This window comes from Poecile atricapillus, chromosome 9 (assembly GCF_030490865.1).
Source record: "Poecile atricapillus isolate bPoeAtr1 chromosome 9, bPoeAtr1.hap1, whole genome shotgun sequence".
NCBI lineage: Eukaryota > Metazoa > Chordata > Aves > Passeriformes > Paridae > Poecile > Poecile atricapillus.
This window is the reverse complement of record NC_081257.1, coordinates 6502404-6523573: the sequence shown is the minus strand read 5'-3', so window position 1 is coordinate 6523573 and position 21170 is coordinate 6502404. Positions and strand designations below refer to the sequence as shown.

Here is a 21170-nt window from a genome sequence, read left to right as displayed (position 1 = left end):
TCAGGGTGGGTTATTTCCAGGGTGGGTTTCAGGGTGGGTTATTTCCAGGATGGGTTATTTCCAGGATGGGTTATTTCCAGGGTGGGTTTCAGTGTGGGTTTCAGGGTGGGTTTCAGTGTGGGTTTCAGGGTGGGTTTCAGGGTGGGTTATTTCCAGGGTGGGTTTCAGTGTGGGTTTCAGGGTGGGTTTCAGGGTGGGTTATTTCCATGGTGGATTTCCAGGGTGGGTTTCAGGGTGGGTTTCAGTGTGAGTTTCAGGGTGGGTTATTTCCAGGGTGGGTTTCAGGGTGGGTTATTTCCAGGGTGGGTTTCAGGGTGGGTTTCAGGGTGAGTTTCAGGGTGGGTTATTTCCAGGGTGGGTTTCAGGGTGGGTTTCCAGGGTGGGTTTCAGGGTGGGTTTCAGGGTGGGTTTCCAGGGTGGGTTTCAGGGTGGGTTTCAGGGTGGGTTATTTCCAGGGTGGGTTTCAGGGTGGGTTATTTCCAGGGTGGGTTTCAGGGTGGGTTATTTATTTCCACGGTGCAATGCCATTCCTCAGACAGCAGCAGCCAACCTCTGCCAGGCCCAGCAGGGAAAGCCAGAGGACTCCTTGGGGTGGCAGATAGCCAGACAGGGGTTTCACCCACTAAAATCACCTCAGGGAGCAGGGGTGGTGCTCACACACCCCAAAAAGAAACCAGCACACTTTGCATCCGTCTCAGAGGGAGCTGGAGCTAAGGATGGAAGTGGAATACGCAGGAATGTCAGAGGGGAAGGCCAGTGCTGGTGGGAGATGTGGAGGTGAGAACTGCACTGGAGGAGAGCGAGAGCAAGAGGCTGGAGTGGGGGTTGCCCTGGTGGAGCCATCACAACAGGAGGGATTTTCCTGGATTGGTGACAAATTCCAGTGTCTGGAAGAGGAGTCTCACCCCCCTGATTCTCCTCAGCTCTGAGTCAGCACAGTCACACATCAAAGAATCAGATATAACCTAGATTTTAACTGAAAAAATGATTTTCTAAGGTCATTTAATAGGGAATATAACACATGGGATTCCTTTTTAATTACATATTAGATATTATATACAAGAAATCAAACTTAATTTCCATAATCTGGCCTTCAGGTGTGGATATTTGTCTTAACCAAGCACAAAAAGAGTTTCTGAGTCTCTACTACTGTAGCAGGACCAGCAGACAATACCAAGGATGTGAGCCACAGCTTTACAGTCCTGTTTTAAATATTATCTTTACAGCCTCTGCTTCAATACAGTTTCTTTCACTAGAAGGTAAGAAACAGTTAAAAAGTCCATTTGAATTTTCTGCCCCTAGAAATATTCAATGCAATGAAAGTCTGTAATGGATTTCAAGAGCTCCCACTGCTGCTTTTTAGTGCAGAGGAGAACAGGGCAAAGTGGCAACAACCTACTACAAAATTCAGGAATGCAGTCAAAAAATCTGAGTCTACTTTTGCATTAAATTATCCTGATGGCAGTAAATGCTGGTCAAAGCCAAAGGCTCCCATTCTCAGTTTATATATAAAGCACTTGAGACTGCAAGCAAGGATTGATAAATACAGAGAATTACTGGCTGTATTGGAACAGAATGGAACAGAAAAATCATCATCACACTGAGATTTATTTAAGGATCTCTGGGGATTTTTTGTTTGTTTGTTTGTTTTTTTAACAGGAATTTCAGGTGAGCTTACATATTTTAGGAAAGCAAAATCAGCAAGGAAGGCTGGAATGTTCCCTTCCTATTCCAAGACTGGAATATTCCATTCCTATTCCAAGGCTAGATTAAACTAATCTGACTATATAAAGAGGTGCAAAGAGCAAACACACTACTAGTGTACATGGAACACTTCATGTATTTAGATTTCTAGTTATGCATTTATACTTAATTGTATTTATGAATTTTGCTCCAGTTCAATGGTCAAACCTGGTATTAAATTGTCTTTTGACCAAAAAGTTTACAATGTTTTCACCTTCCTTCTGACAGTTTTGTGAATTTACTTTCAGATCTCGCACGACAAATCCATCAACATGTTTTGCTTTAAGTGGCAGACTGGGCAAAGAGGCCAAAATCTTCACTGGCTGACAGAGAATTAAAACAGGTTTTATTCAGGTTTTTTTAATGCAGGTTTTTTATTCAGCTTGGAGGAAAAACACCTGTTTCTTTGCTCTCTGGCTGCCCTGGAAAGGCACAGGCCTCTGATTTCACTCAAAACCTGTAAATCCAAAATTCCTGTGAATGAAGGCCACACAACTGGCCACTGATGCCAATATTTGCATTTAGGAATTTGATACAGAGACTGCCCCATGTCAGCATGGGGCTGTTCAGGCCCTGCCATCCATGTCCTGGTGTCTCAGCTCTGCCCTGCTTGGGAGAGAAGGCAGCTCCCGCTCCAGACCTGGGGCAGAGAAAGGAAATTCAGCAGTGAAAGGGCAGGAAAAGGTCCCTGCACTCCTCTGGCTGCCCTGCCTTCACCTGCCAGTGAGATCAATCTTGCCAGAGTGGTTGAAACGAGGAAGTCCAGTGCTGCCTCCAGGTTTGGTCTGATGAAACACATAAAACTGGCTAAAATACATCTCAATGTTTCTAACATTTATCATGATGGCAGACATTACATTTCAGCATCCCTAAATGTCTTCTCGATCTGAGCTGCTGCCAGATTGCAGGTAAGCATTCTCCAGCCTTGACCTTTAACAAGATCCCTTCTGGCATATAAAAGAGAGCAATAACCAGCCAAATTCTATCCCATTGCTCAGCATTATTGTGCAAATCTGACTTTTGCTAATGAGCACAGGATTTGATTTTAATGAAATAAACATTTAGAAATTCTTTCTTTAAACCCAGCCTGGAATTTGGGTTTAAAAATCCCAGATTTACAGCAAGTATGTTCTCAGAATGCTTCTCTTCTTGCACACATTAATTTTGTTTGTTGTTCACCCTCCAGAAGATGCTTTGACACAAAATTGAATCTCCTCTGCGTGGTTGTGTCTCCCATTAGCATAGATTCAATAATTTGTGTCAACAGGAAGCTGGAAGGAACAGAGCTCATCTCTCTTTTTCTGCTCCTCCCTGCAGAGTCCTGACAAATGTCCTGCCAGTGCCCCAATCTGTTGCTCAAGATTTTTAAAATATAACTGGGAGTGGAAAAAGCACAAGAAAAAAACCTGGGGAGAAAACAAGGTGAGGAAGAGCACTAGAAACCATCAAATTGCAAGAAAGGGAAGTTAAAACAGACCTTCCAAGAAAACAAGGTAAAAATGGGGAAGTTAAATGTCCAGCTAGAGCAGAAAGATGAAGACACATAAGTAGAAAATCATCTGCAAAAGAAATGCAAAGCAGAACATGGCACATGAAGTCACAGAGTTGTGTAAGCTTGGCAAGAGGAGCAAAGCAAGGAAAATATCAACAAACTTGCAAAAAAGAGTTTGGCTGTCTGCTCCCAAACCAAAGGAAAAGAAACAAACAACAACTGTGGGATTTACGATACTTCCAGGCCTGACCAAAAAAGCCAAACCCAGCCTTCCCTCTGACAGCTGGGGGTGAGAAAGGAGATAAATTTTGGCATAACCAAGTGTTCTGTGGCACCTCTCTAACGTTTCAAAGCCCTGATAACAATAAATTCCTGCAATGGGGCAGAGTGTGACATCTGAAGATGCTTCAGCACAAGATGGGTTCCCATCTGGAGCTCTGTGTGAAGAGCACCAGGACCTTCCAGCTCTCTTCTTCCCAGGTAACTCTGCCTCCCTCTCTGCCAGCTCTGGCTCAGAAAACCCTTCCTGCCTGGTTCCTCTGTTCCCACATCCCTGCAGTGATGGAGCAGAGTGCCAGGAGTGCACTTTGATGGGGCCAGCAGCAGCTCCCATCCCTGCAGAGCCAGCTGCCTCTCACAGGCTGGGACAGCTCTGCCCCAGCCCAGCACACCTGGGCTTCCCAAATCCCTCTGGGGCTCCCTCCACTGCCTCTTTCCTAAATACAGACCCTTCCACCCCCCTGGCAGCAGCCAGTTGGGGTCACAGTGCTCACAAATGAGGCTCATTACAGCTTGGGCCCCCTCCTTCAGCAGAGTCAATGTGTGATTGAGGCATCAGCAGATCCTTGGAGCCTCCACACCACCCCTGCAGCCTCCCAGGAGAACAGATGTGCAGCCAGCTGCAGGGGCTGGGATGCTCTTCCTCTGCACTAAAGGAACCAGAACTGCACTCATGGAACTGGACTGATTTTGTGAGGGTTTTCTTCCTCTTCAGTCGTGCACAGCTGCTCTACACAAGTGCAGCAATTCTGGAATCTCTGCAGGGCTGGAAGGTTTATCACTGTCAGAAAGAACCTGCAAGTACCAACCCAGCCCTGTAATGCCTGTAATTATCACATCACAGTCAGGATGAACTGAAATAAAACCCAACCCTTTATTCTATCTACAGCAGCCTTAGACAATGAACCTCACAGCCCCTGACAATTAAATCAGAGTTTGCCTTTTTGGTGTCACTCAACTCCACCTCCCTGCCTGACTCAGTTTATCAGCAAGCTGCTGGACACAGTGGGGTGAGCAGGGAATGAACTGGGGTGTTCCAAAAATACTGCACCCCTATCACCAATATTTGCAACTGAAGCTAAAATCCAGCAGGGTTCAATTGAAGGAAAGCCTTCAGCGTGCAAGTTTCACACCAATCATTATAAGAATCATGCAAATGGATGCATGCAGGAAGAATTTATTTTTTTTAAGATTCAGCACAGGACACTGGAAAATCACATTTTGTATTTTTAATGCACGTTGTTTTGTTGGGGTTATAAAAATATTATTTCCTTAGTTTAATGATGAGATTTTACCTAAAGCTCTGATGTCATCACCACATTTTCCAGTTCCTTCTGACCTCCACAATTATTTCACACACCTCCACAGAACCACAGAGTCATTTAGACTGGAAAAGCCCTGTAGGATTACCAAGACCAGGCACTAACCATGAACTTCTAAGTGCACCACTCACCCTTGTCCTCAAGTTCCACATCTCCATGGAACTTAAATTCTAAATCCCTCCAGGACAACGACATCATGTACTGTGGGAAAGCTCCTAAGCCTCAGTTAAGGGGAGCCTCCCTTAATTCCTGAATGACATTTTCTAAAGGAAAACAGATCATTTAAATGATATCAGGTATTACCTTTGGATAATTAAGGATGCTCTTTTTTTTCCTCTTTACTTTTTTTTTTTTCATAGATGCTTTCCAGCAGGATCTTCACCCCATTAAACACGAGTAAAACTGTGAGGTGAATTGGGAATCCTACAAGGACAATGGATGTTTTTGCCTCACCTCAACTCAAGTGTAACTGTAAATTGAACCAGGTAAAATTCTAGTCTTGTTTGATGGGGTTATTTCATGCCCAGGACAATTCCTCTGCAGCACGACCCTGGACTGAAACATTTTAATGTTTTAATAGTAATTCTTCAACGAGGGCATGAATCTTAAAGCGGTTCCTCCACAGCTCTGTGTGAGCTCAGCAATAAAGAACTTAGTCTTTATTTATAAAACCCATGCCTTTCCTCCAGCTTTCTGACATCCTTACTAGCATTTAAGTGAAATCCATCTCAAGCCAGGGCCATGAATTTTCCATGAGCTAAGTGTTGTCACAGAAGTGAAATAACCCGAGTGCTGATATAACCCCACGCTATGTTTCTGAGCACAAACATCTCACCACACACACTCATTCCAACCTTTTCTTCCCCCTGGTTGCTCACAGCCCAGCTTCTCACAGGGCTGTGCGGTGCTCTGAACTTCTGCTGTGCATCTGGAGGGGCTGTGCATGCCCTGACACCAGGGAGGAGAGCTTTAAGACCTGTTCTCAGCACATTCCTGGCAATCGTCCCACCACACCTCACCTTTCAATAATACACCTCAGATCAAACACAGATTTGTTCACTGTCGACTGGCAAATGCACAGAAAGCCAGAGTAGAAAAAGAGCTTTCCTGGAGAGTTAAGGGCAGGTGCTGCAGTTTGTGGCACAGAGTGTGAACCTGCCCTCGGAGCTGAAAGGATGTTGAACATCTGGAGCTGTGTCTTCCAAGCACATCAAACACCTGACATGGTGAACAGCATTAATTTAAAACCCAAAGACCTTGTATGCTGAGTTCTAACTCTCATTTTATTTGAGAGCCCTTTTATAGCCAGTCTCACTTCCCCTCCTAGCAGTTCTACACTACTCCTAATTTTGCTCTGATGTAAGGAAGATTCATTGGCTAACACTGCTAACTCAACAGTTTCCCATCCTTTTAAAGCCCATTCCACTGCACACCCCCTTTTTTTCCCCCTGCTGTTATCAAAGTTGTAATTCCCTTCTGCCACTCCACATTTTACCTGCAGGAAAGTCAATCTATTTCTCATGAATTAATAAAGATTGTTACTTATGGCTTTATGCAGCTTTCTGCTTCCCTCTTTTCCATGGGGCTTTTGCACTTGAAATGTTTGCAGAGAGAACTTTCACACAAATATCAAGTCACTGGTGCTGACAAAGGGATTGTGCAGGAAGAAATCCCTGCCATGCTCTTAAGTGGGGGTTAATTGATGGCAAATCCAATTGATTGGATCCAATTGATGGCCATGTAGGAGCACAGTGGTTTGTACCCTTAATTTTAGCAGGCAGGAGCAGCCTGGGGAGTGCAACCCCAGGCACCCACAACCATTTTCAGCAGGGATTTCACCCAGGCAGGGAGCACACACCAGACTGGTGCAACCAAACAAGGCAGACCATGATATTGTCCAAACCAGCAGTGCCTGGATTCTGCTGCAATATCTGAGCATCCATGAAGATGGCTGAGTTAATGGGCTTTTACCCCTCAGGGTATCTATTCTAGAAGCAAAGAATATCCTGAGTTGGAAGGGACTCACAACGGGCATTGAAATGCAGCTCCTGGTCCTGCACAAGACATCCCACAAATCCCTCCATGGGCCATGAGTTCTTCCACTCTTCTCCTTTCCTAAATCTGATGAGGATTTCATCCTGCTCTGGGATAGACACAGAGGTCTCTACATCTCCCAGCACCACCAACAACACGAGGCAGGATATTCTAGTTAAAAAGCCAAAGGAAGCCCTTGGTGGTTGTACAGAAATTATTTCTGTGCTCACACTAAAAGCCCACACTCTTCACTAGGACCCATGTGAAGGGCAGAGAAAAAGTGACAAAGACACAGATATGGCAGTCTGTAAGGAGGAATTTTCTATATATATATATATATTTATAATTTATATATTTATATTATATATATATCTTTTTTTATTTATATTTATATCTTTACTTTTTATTGGATATAAATGCTACTGGCTTTGCCTCCCCACCCAGGTTTATTGCTCCCAGTGAATCAAAGCACTGGGAAATGCCACACAGCTGGAAAACGTGATGCATTAAAATAATGAATTCAGCAATGTACAGTGTGTACTGAGAAGTTGTAAATACTCTATCAATTATTTATTCCCCCCCTGCAGGAGTTTACTGCAGCATAAAAGGAAAATAAAATGAGATGTAAGAGGTATATGTTAAAAACTGCTGACAGTTGTTTGGAGGGATTTTCATAGTAAGTCTTAAAAAATTAACATCTTCAAGGCAATAGAAAGTATTGTAGTAAAGCTTCCCTGCATGTGAAAAATATTGACAACTCTTCTTTTCTTACCCAGATACCAGAGGAAAAAGTCAAGTTTTGGCTATTTATAAGTGGGATTTTTTTAAATTGTGTTAGGTGTTGCACAATGGAATTATAGGAGCAGTGGCTGCACCGTGGATCAGCACCTTTTACAGCACCACATTTTAACCTGTGTTTAGTTCTTTATGAACCAAAAAGATCACCAAATTCTACCTTCATTTCTACAAAACTTGTCAAGAAAAGCAGCATTGGCTTCTCCAGTAAAACTGGCAAAGATCAGTGGCTCTCCAGGGTAGCTCAGTGCTCCAGGGGTAACTGAAAGCACCAACTCCTACCCCAGAGGCACAGGATTATGAAAAGGGCTTTCAAATGAGGAAACGAGTCGCTTCACATTTCCTTGCTAATGCATAGCCCCAAAAATTTCACAGGAATGAGGAAAACACTGGCTAGAGCCTGTTCAAATTATGTTTAAAGCCACAAATATGAGAAATATTCTCAGCTTGCTTTTCCCAGACAAATTGTGAATAAACACTCTTTCCTCACTTGAGGAAGCGTGTTCGCAGTGGGGAGGCTTTCTGTTGGATGCCTCACTTATTTCTCTATTTGTACTACAAAGATTTTTCCTCTCTGTCTCCACACTGGCTCTTTGAAAAAAGAAAAAAAAATATTTAAATATCTTAATTTGGTTGTTTATCCTTCCACTATTTCACTGCTCAGCGAGGAAAGATGATAATCAGTGCTCATGAGGGGAATGAAACACGAAATTAAAGAGAGTCTTCACAGCAGCTGAATTGCCAGGCCCAGGAAATTTCCAGGTACATCCAGGTATGGTGATGCCTTAGGATTTTAGCTTTTCTATTTTTCAGATCCTGTACTGCTCTAGTACACCTAGAAGCCAGTAACTCAAGTAACCCTAACTCTAAACTGCACAGACAGTGTTTGTTACTGTCCTCAGGTTTTATTCAGACACAATTCCTCTCTAGGCCTGGATCTCAGGGACACCTCAGTGCCCCAGGCCCCAAAAAGTCTGACCAAAAGTGAGTTGTGGGGAGCAAACTGGGGCTGAATGACTTCATTGCCTGCAGCTGGAATTGGAGGATGAGCCCCGCTATGGAACTGGAGCAAACTGGGAATTGTGTGAGAAACTGGTGCCCATTGTCCATGCTGGCTGCAGCCTCTGGGAGGCTTTGGCTGCCCGAGGTGTGCCTGGGGAAGGTCTTCAATAAATGCCCACTTTATTCCCTTCCCCTTGCCTGGCCTCTGCTCTGGGCAGCCCCTCCAGGGCATCAGCACTCACCACCCAGGGCTTGTCACAGAAGTTGTAGATGGACTCGAGGGAGTTGACGCTGGGGATGCCGGCGTACTGCATCCCGATGATCAGGTTCCGGAAATCCTCGTTCTCCGCCATGCTGTAGGAATGCTGCCGCACCAGCACGAAGTCGGGCCGGAACGACCTGCCAAAAACAGATATATCGGTGATAATCCACCACCAAACTGGCTTTCCTTCAGCTGAAAAATGTGCAGAGAGGGAAAAATGGCTGGTGGGTGAGGAGGGAAGGGCTGGAAAAACACTCAAACCAAAGGGAGTTGATAAAAGATGGGAAGAGCCATGATGGCTTCATGAAAAACATGAAAACCAAAGGGAAACAATAAAAAAATGGGCAGAGCCATGATGGCTTCATGAAAAACATGAAAACCAAAGGGAAACAATAAAAAAATGGGAAGAGCCATGATGGCTTCATGAAAAACATGAAAACCAAAGGGAAATAATAAAAAATGGGAAGAGCCACAATGGCTTCATGAAAAACATGAAAACCACACTCAAATCAAAGGGAAATGAGAAAAGATGGGAAGAGCCATGATGGCTTCATGAAAAACATGAAAACCAAAGGGAAACAATAAAAAAATGGGAAGAGCCATGATGGTTTCATGAAAATCTGCAACACCCTTAATCTGTCCAGCATCCCCTCAATAATAGTGTTCCATTAAGAGGAGAGATAAATTATCATGGATTTGAGGTTGTTTTCCTGCTGCCAGGTAAATCACATCTATAACCTCTGGGTGTGTCCTTGGTTTGTGCTCTCCAGTTTCTGAGCAGTGACAAGCAAAACTCAAGCAGGCAAAGGGTTCTGCCACAAACCTGGGATTTGGGGGAACAATTTTTTATTTCTTATTTTTCCCAACAATTATTGTCAGGCTGTTTGAAGGGCAGTAAGGGATGAAGTAACCAAATTGCTGGCAAAAGGAATCAAACCATAATGGGGAGAATCACAACTGAACTTTTGAGCAAGAGACTTGTCAAAATGAATTTTTAGACTTACAACTGCCTTTCTTCCTTTCCTCTCTGGTATCTGATCAGCATTTCCCCTGCTGCTCCCCATGGTTTCCTGCCTATCCCCCTGCACCTTTGCCAAAAATCTGACACCATCCCCACCTTACTCCAACCCTGATGTTTTGTTACTGGAGAAGGTTATGGAAAATAAAAAACACAAACCAACAGGACAGAGCCTCCAGAACAGGGGCAATTCAGTGCTAAATCTGACTGTTGAAAGAGTCTTTTCTGCATTCCAGTTTTGTAGAGGAAAAAAACCCTGACTAGCTTGAAGATTTCAACCTCCTAAAAGAGGTATAACTGCAGGGCAAATTAAATTAGCATAGTAAATTGGGGAAATTATTTACATGCCTTGAATAAATACAAGCTGTTTACTGGAGTGAGACACTCTGAAGATTACAAAATTATTTGGAAGTCTCCGTCTGCTAGAACAAAAACAACAAAACAATTAAAATCCCTGTTAAAATTGCTTTAGCAGTTTTGGGATCCCAGCTTGGATGCAGTAGTCCAAGTAGATTAGCTGGATTTTTAAATTTCAGGCATCATAGAAGTGTTGGGGTTGGGAGGGAGCTTTTAAAGCTCATTTTGGGCACCTTTCACTAAACCAGGCTGCTCCAAACCCCGTCCAGCCTGGCCTTGGACACTTCCAGTAATGGGGCAGCCACAGCTCCTCTGAGCACCCTACAGGTGCCACTGTAAAAATAAAAAAAAACCCAAACCTGCATGATTTGGCAAAAACAACATTAAAGATTTGCTGTCAAGAGTTGTTGAAATGGCACTGAAGCTCAAGGGGAAAAACCTGTAAAGAAATCCTTGCCTTTTAACAGGATTCCTAAAAACTATCTGCAGCAGAGCTCTGAGACGTTGTGATCGAGGTTTCATGGGAGGTGCCAAGAGTTTGGAACGTGGAAATCCAATTTACTGGCCCAGCATGAATATAATACTCAGAGGATTAATGATGCCTTCATCAAAATTGCAGATCCCTCAGTGAAAGAAAGAGGCAACTTTTATCTATTAAAATAAGAGGGATAACACATCCCAGACAGCACTGTGGGTTCAAATAAAAGTACAAAAAATGTCCTCTCAAAGACCCATTTAATGAAACAATTGGGGAATGGAGGGAATGTACTTTTTAAAAATTAAAAATTAAAGAAATACGGTTTTGCTTTGCAAAAGCTCCTCAAAGGAATATGATACATTCCCATAATTGTTCTAGTTCTGTAATTATGGATGGAGTGACTGCATAGAAAAGCAGGTCAGGAGAAAAATTTTAATTGCATCAAGATCCAAAAATCTCAGCATTTTGTCACAGAAGATATAATTTTTCATGGTATGATTTTCATTCACAAAAAACAAACAAGTTGGGGCCTGTTAAATATTTTTTTTCATCTCCTAAACTAAACCAGCAAAATTTTGTCATAGAAATTTCTATGATTTTGCTAACTAATAAATCTATGATACAAGGTCGCTTTGGGCTTCAGATTGATAACAAATATCTCCAATTATCATAGAAACAGAGAATTGCTCTCCCATCATGTCTGCACCTTCCTCTCACAGCACCAATCACACTCCTGGGTATCTGACACCAGATTGGGGGGAAAATTATCAGCTTCAGGTCGTTCTATTTGGGTAAATACCCCCAAAACTAAAATGTTATAAAATCCCTTGTTATCTCATTCTCAGAGTTATCTGATGGCACAAAGGTCCTTTATTTCAAACAAAAGAAGCACTTTTACCGAGTTTTCTCATGACCTGCAAATCTTTGGAGATGTTATTTTTTGGAGGTTCCCAGCCTTCATTTTCTCCTGAAATGTTTTGATGGCAACTTGGCCTCGATACTTTCTCAAGTATTTTTTGGAATACTACAGAAAAGCCACTAGGGAGCAGCAATCAAGATTTCTTGGCTCCAAAACTTCCATCATTGGGTAAAAAAATTCCACCAGCCCTAAAAGAAATCAAATTTCTCACTCATCTAAGGAAATAATCTTGAGGATTTGGCCTGAGATCATTGTTTTTGTATGAAACTGCAATATTTTTAAAACATGCCAGAGATTAAAGAGTTGGAATTTTGGAGCATAAATTTATTCTGGATATTTTTTCCTGGAGTGTTTTTTGTTTGTTTGTTTGTTTGTTTGTTTGTTTTTTTGTGGTGGGCTTTTTTTGTTTGTTTGGGGATTTTTTTGTTTGTTTGTTTGTTTTATTGTTGTTGTTTGTTTTTTGTTTGGTTTGGGTTCTTTTACATGAATGAATAGACATTTTCAAATCTTTTATTCGGAGAGATATTCTGCAAACCATGAAGATCCAGGACATGCTTGTGTGGCTCTGCCTTTAAATTCAATTTTTTCAGCCAAACAACTCCACACTTCACTCACACATAACTGCACCAGCCAAAATAGGAGCCATTCTGACAATTTAAATAAAATTTGGATATAATTTTGCTAATAATTTTGCCGATATAACTTTCCTAATAATTCCTTAAGTTTTTATTTTGTTCTGTTTTCTCCCCTCAGTTTATGAGGCTGTTGATGTCCTCATTGAAAAAACCAAAAGTTTAATTTACCCTGCCTTCAATGGCATCATCCTTTTTAGACAAAACAGCTGCTGGGAAATCTGAGGTGTTTAAACCAAAATGTTTCAGACAGGCTGAAAGATTCCAGGAACTGCCCTGAGAGGGGTGTTATGACTTGGTCTGTTTCAATAGGAAATATTCCATGTTGGAAATAAATTCTGCTATTCTGGGAAAGCCTGGCAAGTACAAAATCACCAAATCTGGGTCCTTCTATAGCAAGCATCAACCCCAAATCAATAACCCCAACTCCCAACCGCGTATTCTTTAGTCTGGACTTAATTCCCTTAATAAATCCATTTTCCCCACGATTAAAATGTCAAGATGTGTTCTCCCTGTCACAAAGAGGTTGTCACAAATCAGATATTTCATTTTCTGCTTTCCCTGAGGGGAATCACTCAAAATCCACAAACACAACCAAAGCACTCAGCACCTTTCCCATCCACACATGATGACATTTATTGCTTTTTTGCTGTTGTTCTGTTTAGTTTTTCTTACCTGACAACTTTCGTGCCATTTCGAATTACTTGGATATCGACTGCATAATTGCCATCAGCATGGGCTATCAAGTTGATTTCTGAAAATTCTGCCTATGAAAAAAAAGACTCCCATTAGTTAGTCTGGTTTATTTGACCTTTATTTTCCTAATTCCCTTATTTTCAGCATTAGGGCCTGAAGTGCTGACAATATACATTTGAAATAAAGCGAGGGCATTGATCCAGCAGTCTCTGTCGAGTACCACATGTCTCATTTCAAAAGGTTTTCATCCAAAGAGAGCAAAAGGTAAAAAAAGGTTGTGAAAATGGATTATGGGGCAGTAGCAAGTGGATTTACTCCTCCATGTCTGCACAGAAATGTAGGGATTATATTTCTGCTTTGCACAATGTCATCAAAGAGATCAATACGGGCTCAGCATTGGCATAAAGTTTTGAAGAAAACAGTTCAAAAGCAGAATTAAAATAACATTTCTTATAGAATTTAGCGGCTCCTCATACTGCTCACCCCTTTGGATTTTCTTTATGTGCATTTACTCTTCTTTTTAAAAGATCTGGTGCTAATGAGCAATTGTCTCACGAAATTCTCAATGAAAGCACTTTTTCAAAAGCCTTCTCACACTGGAAATGCGGAATTTAAACGGAGCCGCTCCCATACTCTGAATCTGCAGTTACTTGAAAGGAAAGGACAGGATGTTTTTCATTTATCCCCAGCCTTTCACCAGCTTAGACTCTCAAGGCACTTTACAATAACATTACCCAGCAGAAGAATTGAAATGCAGCCAGCTGTCCTCTGGTGGATAAATAAAAGTGTCTTTGCTGTCCGGGACAGCAGCACAGAATGGAGGAGTGGCACAATGCTCATTAGTCTGCTGCTGAAAAATGGAATTGCTGCAAGTCTTCCTCGGGCAGATCTGGGAGGATTTCACAGCCTGCTGCTCAGGGAAAGGAGCTGGGAGCTGTTCCTCCCACTGCTGCAGCTCAGGCACTTGGAGTCAGGGCTTGGTTGGCAGCACAGAGCTCTGTTCATTAAACCCAGCCATCCTCACACCTCCTGGGATGGCTGGGACAACACATCCAAGCTCATTGCAAAAACAGTGCAAATGGGGAGACAGAGAAATATTTGTGTAGGCACTGAAAATGTCAGGCTCAACCAACTGACTACTCAGATATCTCTAATTAATAATTCATTTTAAAAGCTTAGTGTGTGATGGAAGCCATTGTATGTTGAGAAAGGCAGTGTGAAAATGAAATAATTACTATTATAAATGGTACCAGCAGCGGGACACTGCAGCAGTTGTTATTTATATGTTGATGTGGAACAAAGGGATTCGTGTGGCTCAGAAACTTGCAGCCCTTCTCTGATTAAAGCCCTGGTCCCACAGTGCAGCACAGGAAGGGAATTCCAGGGCTAGCCCGAGTTTTTACTCCTGTTCAAGCGATGGCTCTGCCTGCTCTCACCTGGCTGTGAATGGACAAATCTGCCTCTCCCTCCAAACTCCTGAAGCCCCCTGGCCCAGCTTTCCCTGCTCCCCAGCCCAGGGCAGCAGATATTCCGTGGTGGAAAGAGTGGCTGCTGGACCATGACAGTGAATTTACATCAGCTGCATCCACAGTTAATGATGACTTTCCCTCGCTCCTTGAAAATCCAAGGACAAAACAACTCAAGGGCTGTTGCTCCGTACAGCATCATCTATTTGAGGAATTCAAGACTCAAAAGCAGTGAAAAGACTTCTTTAAATCCTTACTTTCAGCTTAAATAAAACAGCCATCCTTCTAGCGCACCCTAAATTCTAAATATCTCCCTATTTATTCCTATTTATTATGGATTTGGTTTTTTTTAAGCCCCCACATGCCAGCGCTGCACCCAGAGCACATTTATATTCCTGAGTGGGGAATTAGTGATACAGAACTGCCACACGTAATTCATGGAGTGTCTGGGAACTTCACAGTCTCTAAGCAACAACTTCTGAATACAAGATGTTTTTCATGCTGTGAAAATTATGGTCAAAATCCCCTAAGAAGAGCCCACTTTGGGTGCCAAAAAAGGGCTGTTGTGGTTTAACCCCAGCTGGCACCTCGGCCCCACATTTTTTCCCACCCAGAGGGATGGGGAGGGACCCAGAAGGGTAAAAATGGGAAAACTCTGGGTTAGGATAAACAAAATTCAAGAGATAAAACCAAAGCTGTGAGTGGAAACAGAGGAAATAAAACCCCGCAGCAGCTACAGGGGGGAAAATGAACTCTGCCCCAGCCCAAACCATCACATTCCTTTAATTGTGAGGGTTTAGGGTAAAAAGATTGTGAATTTATCTGTCCATGTATGCACAGAGAATCATGGAATGGTTTTGGCTGGAAAAGCCCTCTCAGATAATCTCCATTGCCATTAATCCAAGACCACCACCAAACCACATCCACACAGCTTTTAAATCCCTCCAGGGAGGAATAATATACATGTATTAAATAGATGTGCTTCTATAAATGCACAGATATAAAAATAACTGGTTTTATCCGGTTATAAAACTGGATAAAAGTTTAGTTTAAGGTTAAGGTGATGTTTTAGTTTTAGGTTGAGTCAGTTACCTGCTCCACCTTGATGTCATACTCGCCATGGACCTTCTTTCCACGAAAAGCTTTGGCCCTGCAGGAAAAAAAGGAGAGAAAACCAAGAATTTATGTAATCAGTGTCTATAGAAAACTTCCTGTATTGCCTTCAATGTCTTGAAAACACACAAATGTACTAACTAAACCTACCTGCTGCACATACACAATTCCCTTTCCTTGCAATCCTTGTATTTTTCATCCCATCCCATAATATTTTATAATAAAAATATTGTACATTTTATATAAATAAGTATATATATAATATAAATAAGTATATATGTAATATAATATCATATCATATAATAAAATTTAAGGTAATATAATGGAATGTAATATAATGGAATGTAATATAATGGAATGTAATATAATATAATGTAATGTAATATAATGTAATGTAATATAATGTAATGTAATATAATGTAATATAATGTAATATAATGTAATATAATGTAATATAATGTAATATAATGTAATATAATGTAATATAATATAATATAATATAATATAATATAATATAATATAATATAATATAATATAATATAATATAATATAATATAATATAATATAATATAATATAATATAATATAATATAATATAATATAATATAATATAATATAATATAATATAATATAATATAATATAATATAATATAATATAAATAAGTTTATATTTATATAAATCTATTTATATAAATATAAATATTTTATGTAAAAAAGTGTGGTTCCCAACACTGCAGTAAAAATGCACTGAAATGATGAAACATTCTGAAGCACACGTTTCAGAGTTGTTAAATACTATGAAAGGAGTCCTATTAAACAGGTAAATCTTGCTCTCAAAGTCAACAATGCCAGTGGAAATTCATTTCATTTCCATGTGAACAACTTCCCAACAACCACTCATGTTCTCCTTTATCCTCACTGTTATTTTAGAAAAACTGCTGTTTGGAGCACTGTGCCTAGAAACTTTACATTGCTTTTAAAGTCTCAGAGGACTGGAGACTTCTGCTGTCAGATATTTGAGTGTCTGGTTGGTTTCCTCATCAGTTTTCCTTTCTCTAGACTAACTTGATATGGAATAATTAATGCAAAGGAGAGTTTATGAGCCATTATTATGCACCAGGATTGCTGTGATAAAACAGAACTGAATTCACTGATCCAGGCCCTACAGACAGACATTCCTCTAGGAATCCATCCCTTGTATCCCTCAGGCTGAATGTATCTGCTTTGGACCAAAAGAGAATTTCAACAAAAAAGACAAATCTGTTGATAAAAAGGAATTATTCTAACACCCTGACATTGTTGAAGGAATATGGCATCAGCCTCTCTGCATTTTCTTTGCTCAAGCCAAAGCTCAGAGAACTTTCCCTGATTTTTCCTTGTGCAAAAAGGAAAAATTTGTTTCACAATTCAAAACCTGAACACCACAGAACATCACCTCGAGTGTTAAAGAACAGCTTTGCCATTCCCAACATGGAACAAAATGCCATTTTATTACATGAAATCTCCCTCACCCATGAAAGCAATATCAATACATAGATTAATAATTAATTTCCACTGTGCTCCAGAAGAATTTCACCACTGGTTTCAATATTGGATGAAAGAAATTTCTTAAGAATCAAATGGAAACACTGCCTTGGGCAGCATTTCATAAGGAATAAGGATATTCCTTAAGGATACTTCTTAAAGATATGGATTATGGATGGTAGAAATGTTTATACTGAAATCACACACTAAAATATTGCCCAACCATTAATTCTGTATAAAAAGGCAATTGGGAAGAAGAAAACAAGGAAGAAAGTATTTGTATCATTACTGGGGTTTTTTTTAAACTGTATTCTTGCAATAAATACACAGGAAAGATGAAGTTTGAAATCCATTTTTCTGCTATAGGAGGTGCACACTCAGCTTACTGTTACCAAATATTTTTGCCAGTATTAAAAGTAGAAGTTAAATATAAACCTAATTTACAGGAATGTCATTAATCACTAGTTTATCTTTCCAAATTTGGTTTGGAATCCCATAAGAGGAATGTGAGCATCACCTCTTGAAAGCTTTGGAGATTCTGGACATGTTTTATTGGGAAACCCAGGAGATTTGTGCCAGAGCAGGAAGGGAGATCTCTCAGTCAGGGATGTGCCTTGGGAGGAAAGCACCCAGCTCACATCAGGGACCAGCTTCAATACCTCTCTGAAAAACTAAAGATTCACCACTGCAAAAAATACCTCAGACTCCAGTTCTGGTCTGCATGAACTCAACAGCATTGAATTATGTTGGGAACAGAGTGAGCTCCTGGGTTCTATCTCTGGTGCAGTAACAGGTGAGGTAAATGCATTATTGGATATCTCATGACACATTTAACTTAAATGGAATTATCTTGGCTACATTATAGTGCAGCTGCCTCTTGGATACTGGAAAATAAATACTCAGTTTCATCAAATTTGAGCAGTAACCTGGCCATCCAGAGATTAAACCTCCCCCAAAAGCTGCCCTAACAAATAGCAGCAGCTGGTACTTTGAGAGAAGAAATGGAACTGGGAAACCACAGAGAGCCCAAGACACACTCTTCTACTCTTTACTCCAACCCCACTGCATGTATGTGTTAGTGAGATAACCAAAATGTTCATTAACTGTTAATTAGTGAGATGCTATTACTCTAAATTCGGTCTTTCTACTTAAAAATGAGGCAATCTCCAAAGAGCTAAACTCTGGCATGATTCACGTTTCAACAAATGACTTCAGCACTGAAAATAAACAGGAGTAGTAAGGACTGAGGTTAAGCAATCTGAGGCTTGAAAACAAACCTGACATTCCATCATTTAAAGAGAATCAACTTCGTAGCAGCTTTAGCCAACTTTTACAAAAAATACAAAATATTCCACTGTATTCTCCAAATGTTGAGCCACAAACTGCAGGAATTTATCTTGGTATCTCTAAAAAATAACTGAAAGTTTTATGACTTGAGCATTTCAGAACAAACTTTAAGAATTTCTAAGCATGTTTGCAGTGAAACAGAGCCTATTTATCATTTTATTTTCTCTACCTAGGAAATTCAGCCATGCCCTGCTTGAATTATTTCTCATTTTCAATAAAAGAAAGAGGCAATCCTATCATAATGACATTCATTACATACTTAGGATAATTTATTTATTTTTGTTCTTAAACTGAGGGGAGCTGAGGAATGAAATTGTTTTGCTGTGATTTTCAGAATTCCACTCAATTGTAATTTAAAATTCATTCCTGTTGGCAGGGAGTGTGGGATGGCTGGAACCAGCTCAGAGCTTCCCAGGACAGGGGCTCTGAGCAGTGTGAGTGAAAATTCACAGCAGGGGTGAAATGAAAAAACAAACATGCCCCAAATCAGGTCACATTTATCTGCTGCTCTGGGCAGTTTGCACATTGTAGGTAAAGAGGGAAAGGAAAGAAATCATCCCCCTGAAACTCCAACTCTGCCGTTCAAAACCCACCCAGAGAGCAGAGAGCTGGGGAAGGGATGACTCTGTTTCAAAACACCTGAAATATTGATGAAATATTAAATTCATATTTAAAATCAAAGCACCAGAGAATATGCAGCTGCCATAGAGGCAGCCTGACATGAGCCCACTGCACTCACTGAACTTTGGCAAGGACAGGGAATGAAACAGAGTCGTTAAAGGTATTTCAAATATATATAAAAATCTGATTTATTTCCCTGATCAGCTACACAACATCCACCTACAGTTCCACAGAATCTCACTATGCCATGAGACCAACCTGGTTTAATATCTATATATTAATATATTCATGTTAATCATTAATTATTAATTATATGTGTATTAAATACAATTACTATTACCATTCTAGAAAATTAAATATTATGTATCAATTAATATCTAATGTTAATTAATAATTATTAATTGTATGTATATGTTAATATAAATACATAACATATAACACATAATATATAATATATATAATAGATAATCGATATATATAATAGATAAAATATAGACTATAAAATATATAATGTAGAATATAAAATATAATATATAATGTATAATATGTAATATGTAATGTCTAATATGTAACATATAATATATAACATGCAATATTTAATATATAATAGACCATGCAAATATATATAATATGTAATATATTATATTTGATATATAATGTTTAATATAACATATATAATATTTAATATATAAAGTCTAATATCTAATATCTAATATCTAATATCTAATATCTAATATCTAATCTATAATCAATAATCTATAATCTATAATCTATAATATATGATATATAATGTCTAATGTCTAATGTATAATGTATAATTATAATTATAATTTAAAATTAATTCATTATAAAGTGTGTGTGTATGCACACACAGAATATTCCCAAATAAATGACTGCTTCACTGGAATTAGCAGTGAACTGCATGGAAAGGCACTGACAGACAAATGACACAGACCCAGCCACATTTCCATGGACTTAAAAAGTGTCCCAGTGACAGACCAGAAAAAGCTGAAGAGAAACCACATCTTGTCTTCAAGTTAAGATTTCAAGCTCAGTCTTCAAGTTCAAATGGGATTACAAATAATTTGTTCATTAGTTCAATTAAAAAAGACTTCAGTAAATACAGGCAGACCACAAGATGCTGTTAAGAAAAACAAGTTTATGATAAGATCTGCCCAGCATTTTTATTTTATGGGAGTTAAACCATAACCCACTGAACCCAGGGGGGATTTCTCTGTCACAACTGACAGTACCAACATCTGGACAACTCACCTCTGGTGAAGTTATTGTGCCTAAATAGAAATTATCCAGAATACTGTAAACACATTGATTCAGGACTTTCTTTTATTATCTTGTTCCACATTTCTGCAAAAGGAGACTGATATGAAACATAAAATATCCTGTTTAAAACCTGACTCTGAAAGACCTTGGTATTCCTAAATGTTACTCAGATTCTGCAAAGACTTGTCTGGATTTAAAACACATCCTTTTTGTTTCCTGGCACCTGAGCCAGCCACTATTTCACATAAAACAGTGATGTGTTCTCAAGGTATTACTTCATACAGAAATTGCCTCGGAAGGAGCAGCCCCCCACCACCAAATAAATGACAGAACACAGCAGACGTGCTCCTTTGAGCACCTTGGAGCTTTAGAAGTGCTCCCTGCTGAGCTGGGCTTCGTTAGATTGATGATAATCCCCATTAGCAGGAGCTGGAAATCTGCATTTCCCTGGCTCTGGGACAGGTTATTCCAGCAGCTTCCATGGCTCCAGCAGTTCTGGTTTGCTGTTCTGCACTCAGCTGGGGGAAATGTCCTCTCCAGTGGAAGCACAGCCATGGAAAGGACACAGGGATTGTCCTTCAAAGTCATCCACCCTGGGAGGTGACAACTCACAGAAACCCCAACTGAAATTTGATTTATTTCATACAAAACATTTCTTTCCAGAGCTTGCCAGGTAGGACATGACTGATGCACTCATCACTCTCAGTCCAGCATTTTGAAGGGGAAAATAAACTGCTCATAAAAAAGAAAAATAGAAGTGCTTTTGTGCTTCTGCCAATTTGTCTGAGGC

The 21170-nt window shown here is 40.1% G+C and overlaps 1 protein-coding gene across 1 annotated transcript in view; it reads right to left on the bottom strand.

The window, feature by feature from the left end:
* SYN2 (synapsin II) overlaps window positions 1–21170 on the bottom strand; it is a 160508-nt gene that overhangs the window by 84834 nt on the left and 54504 nt on the right. The window contains exons 2-4 of the mRNA XM_058845281.1: window positions 15588–15645; window positions 13009–13100; window positions 8910–9066 (exon numbers count right to left, since the gene is read on the bottom strand). Of these exons, the coding sequence (XP_058701264.1) occupies window positions 8910–9066; window positions 13009–13100; window positions 15588–15645 (307 nt within the window). The remainder of the gene's footprint in view (window positions 1–8909; window positions 9067–13008; window positions 13101–15587; window positions 15646–21170) is intronic.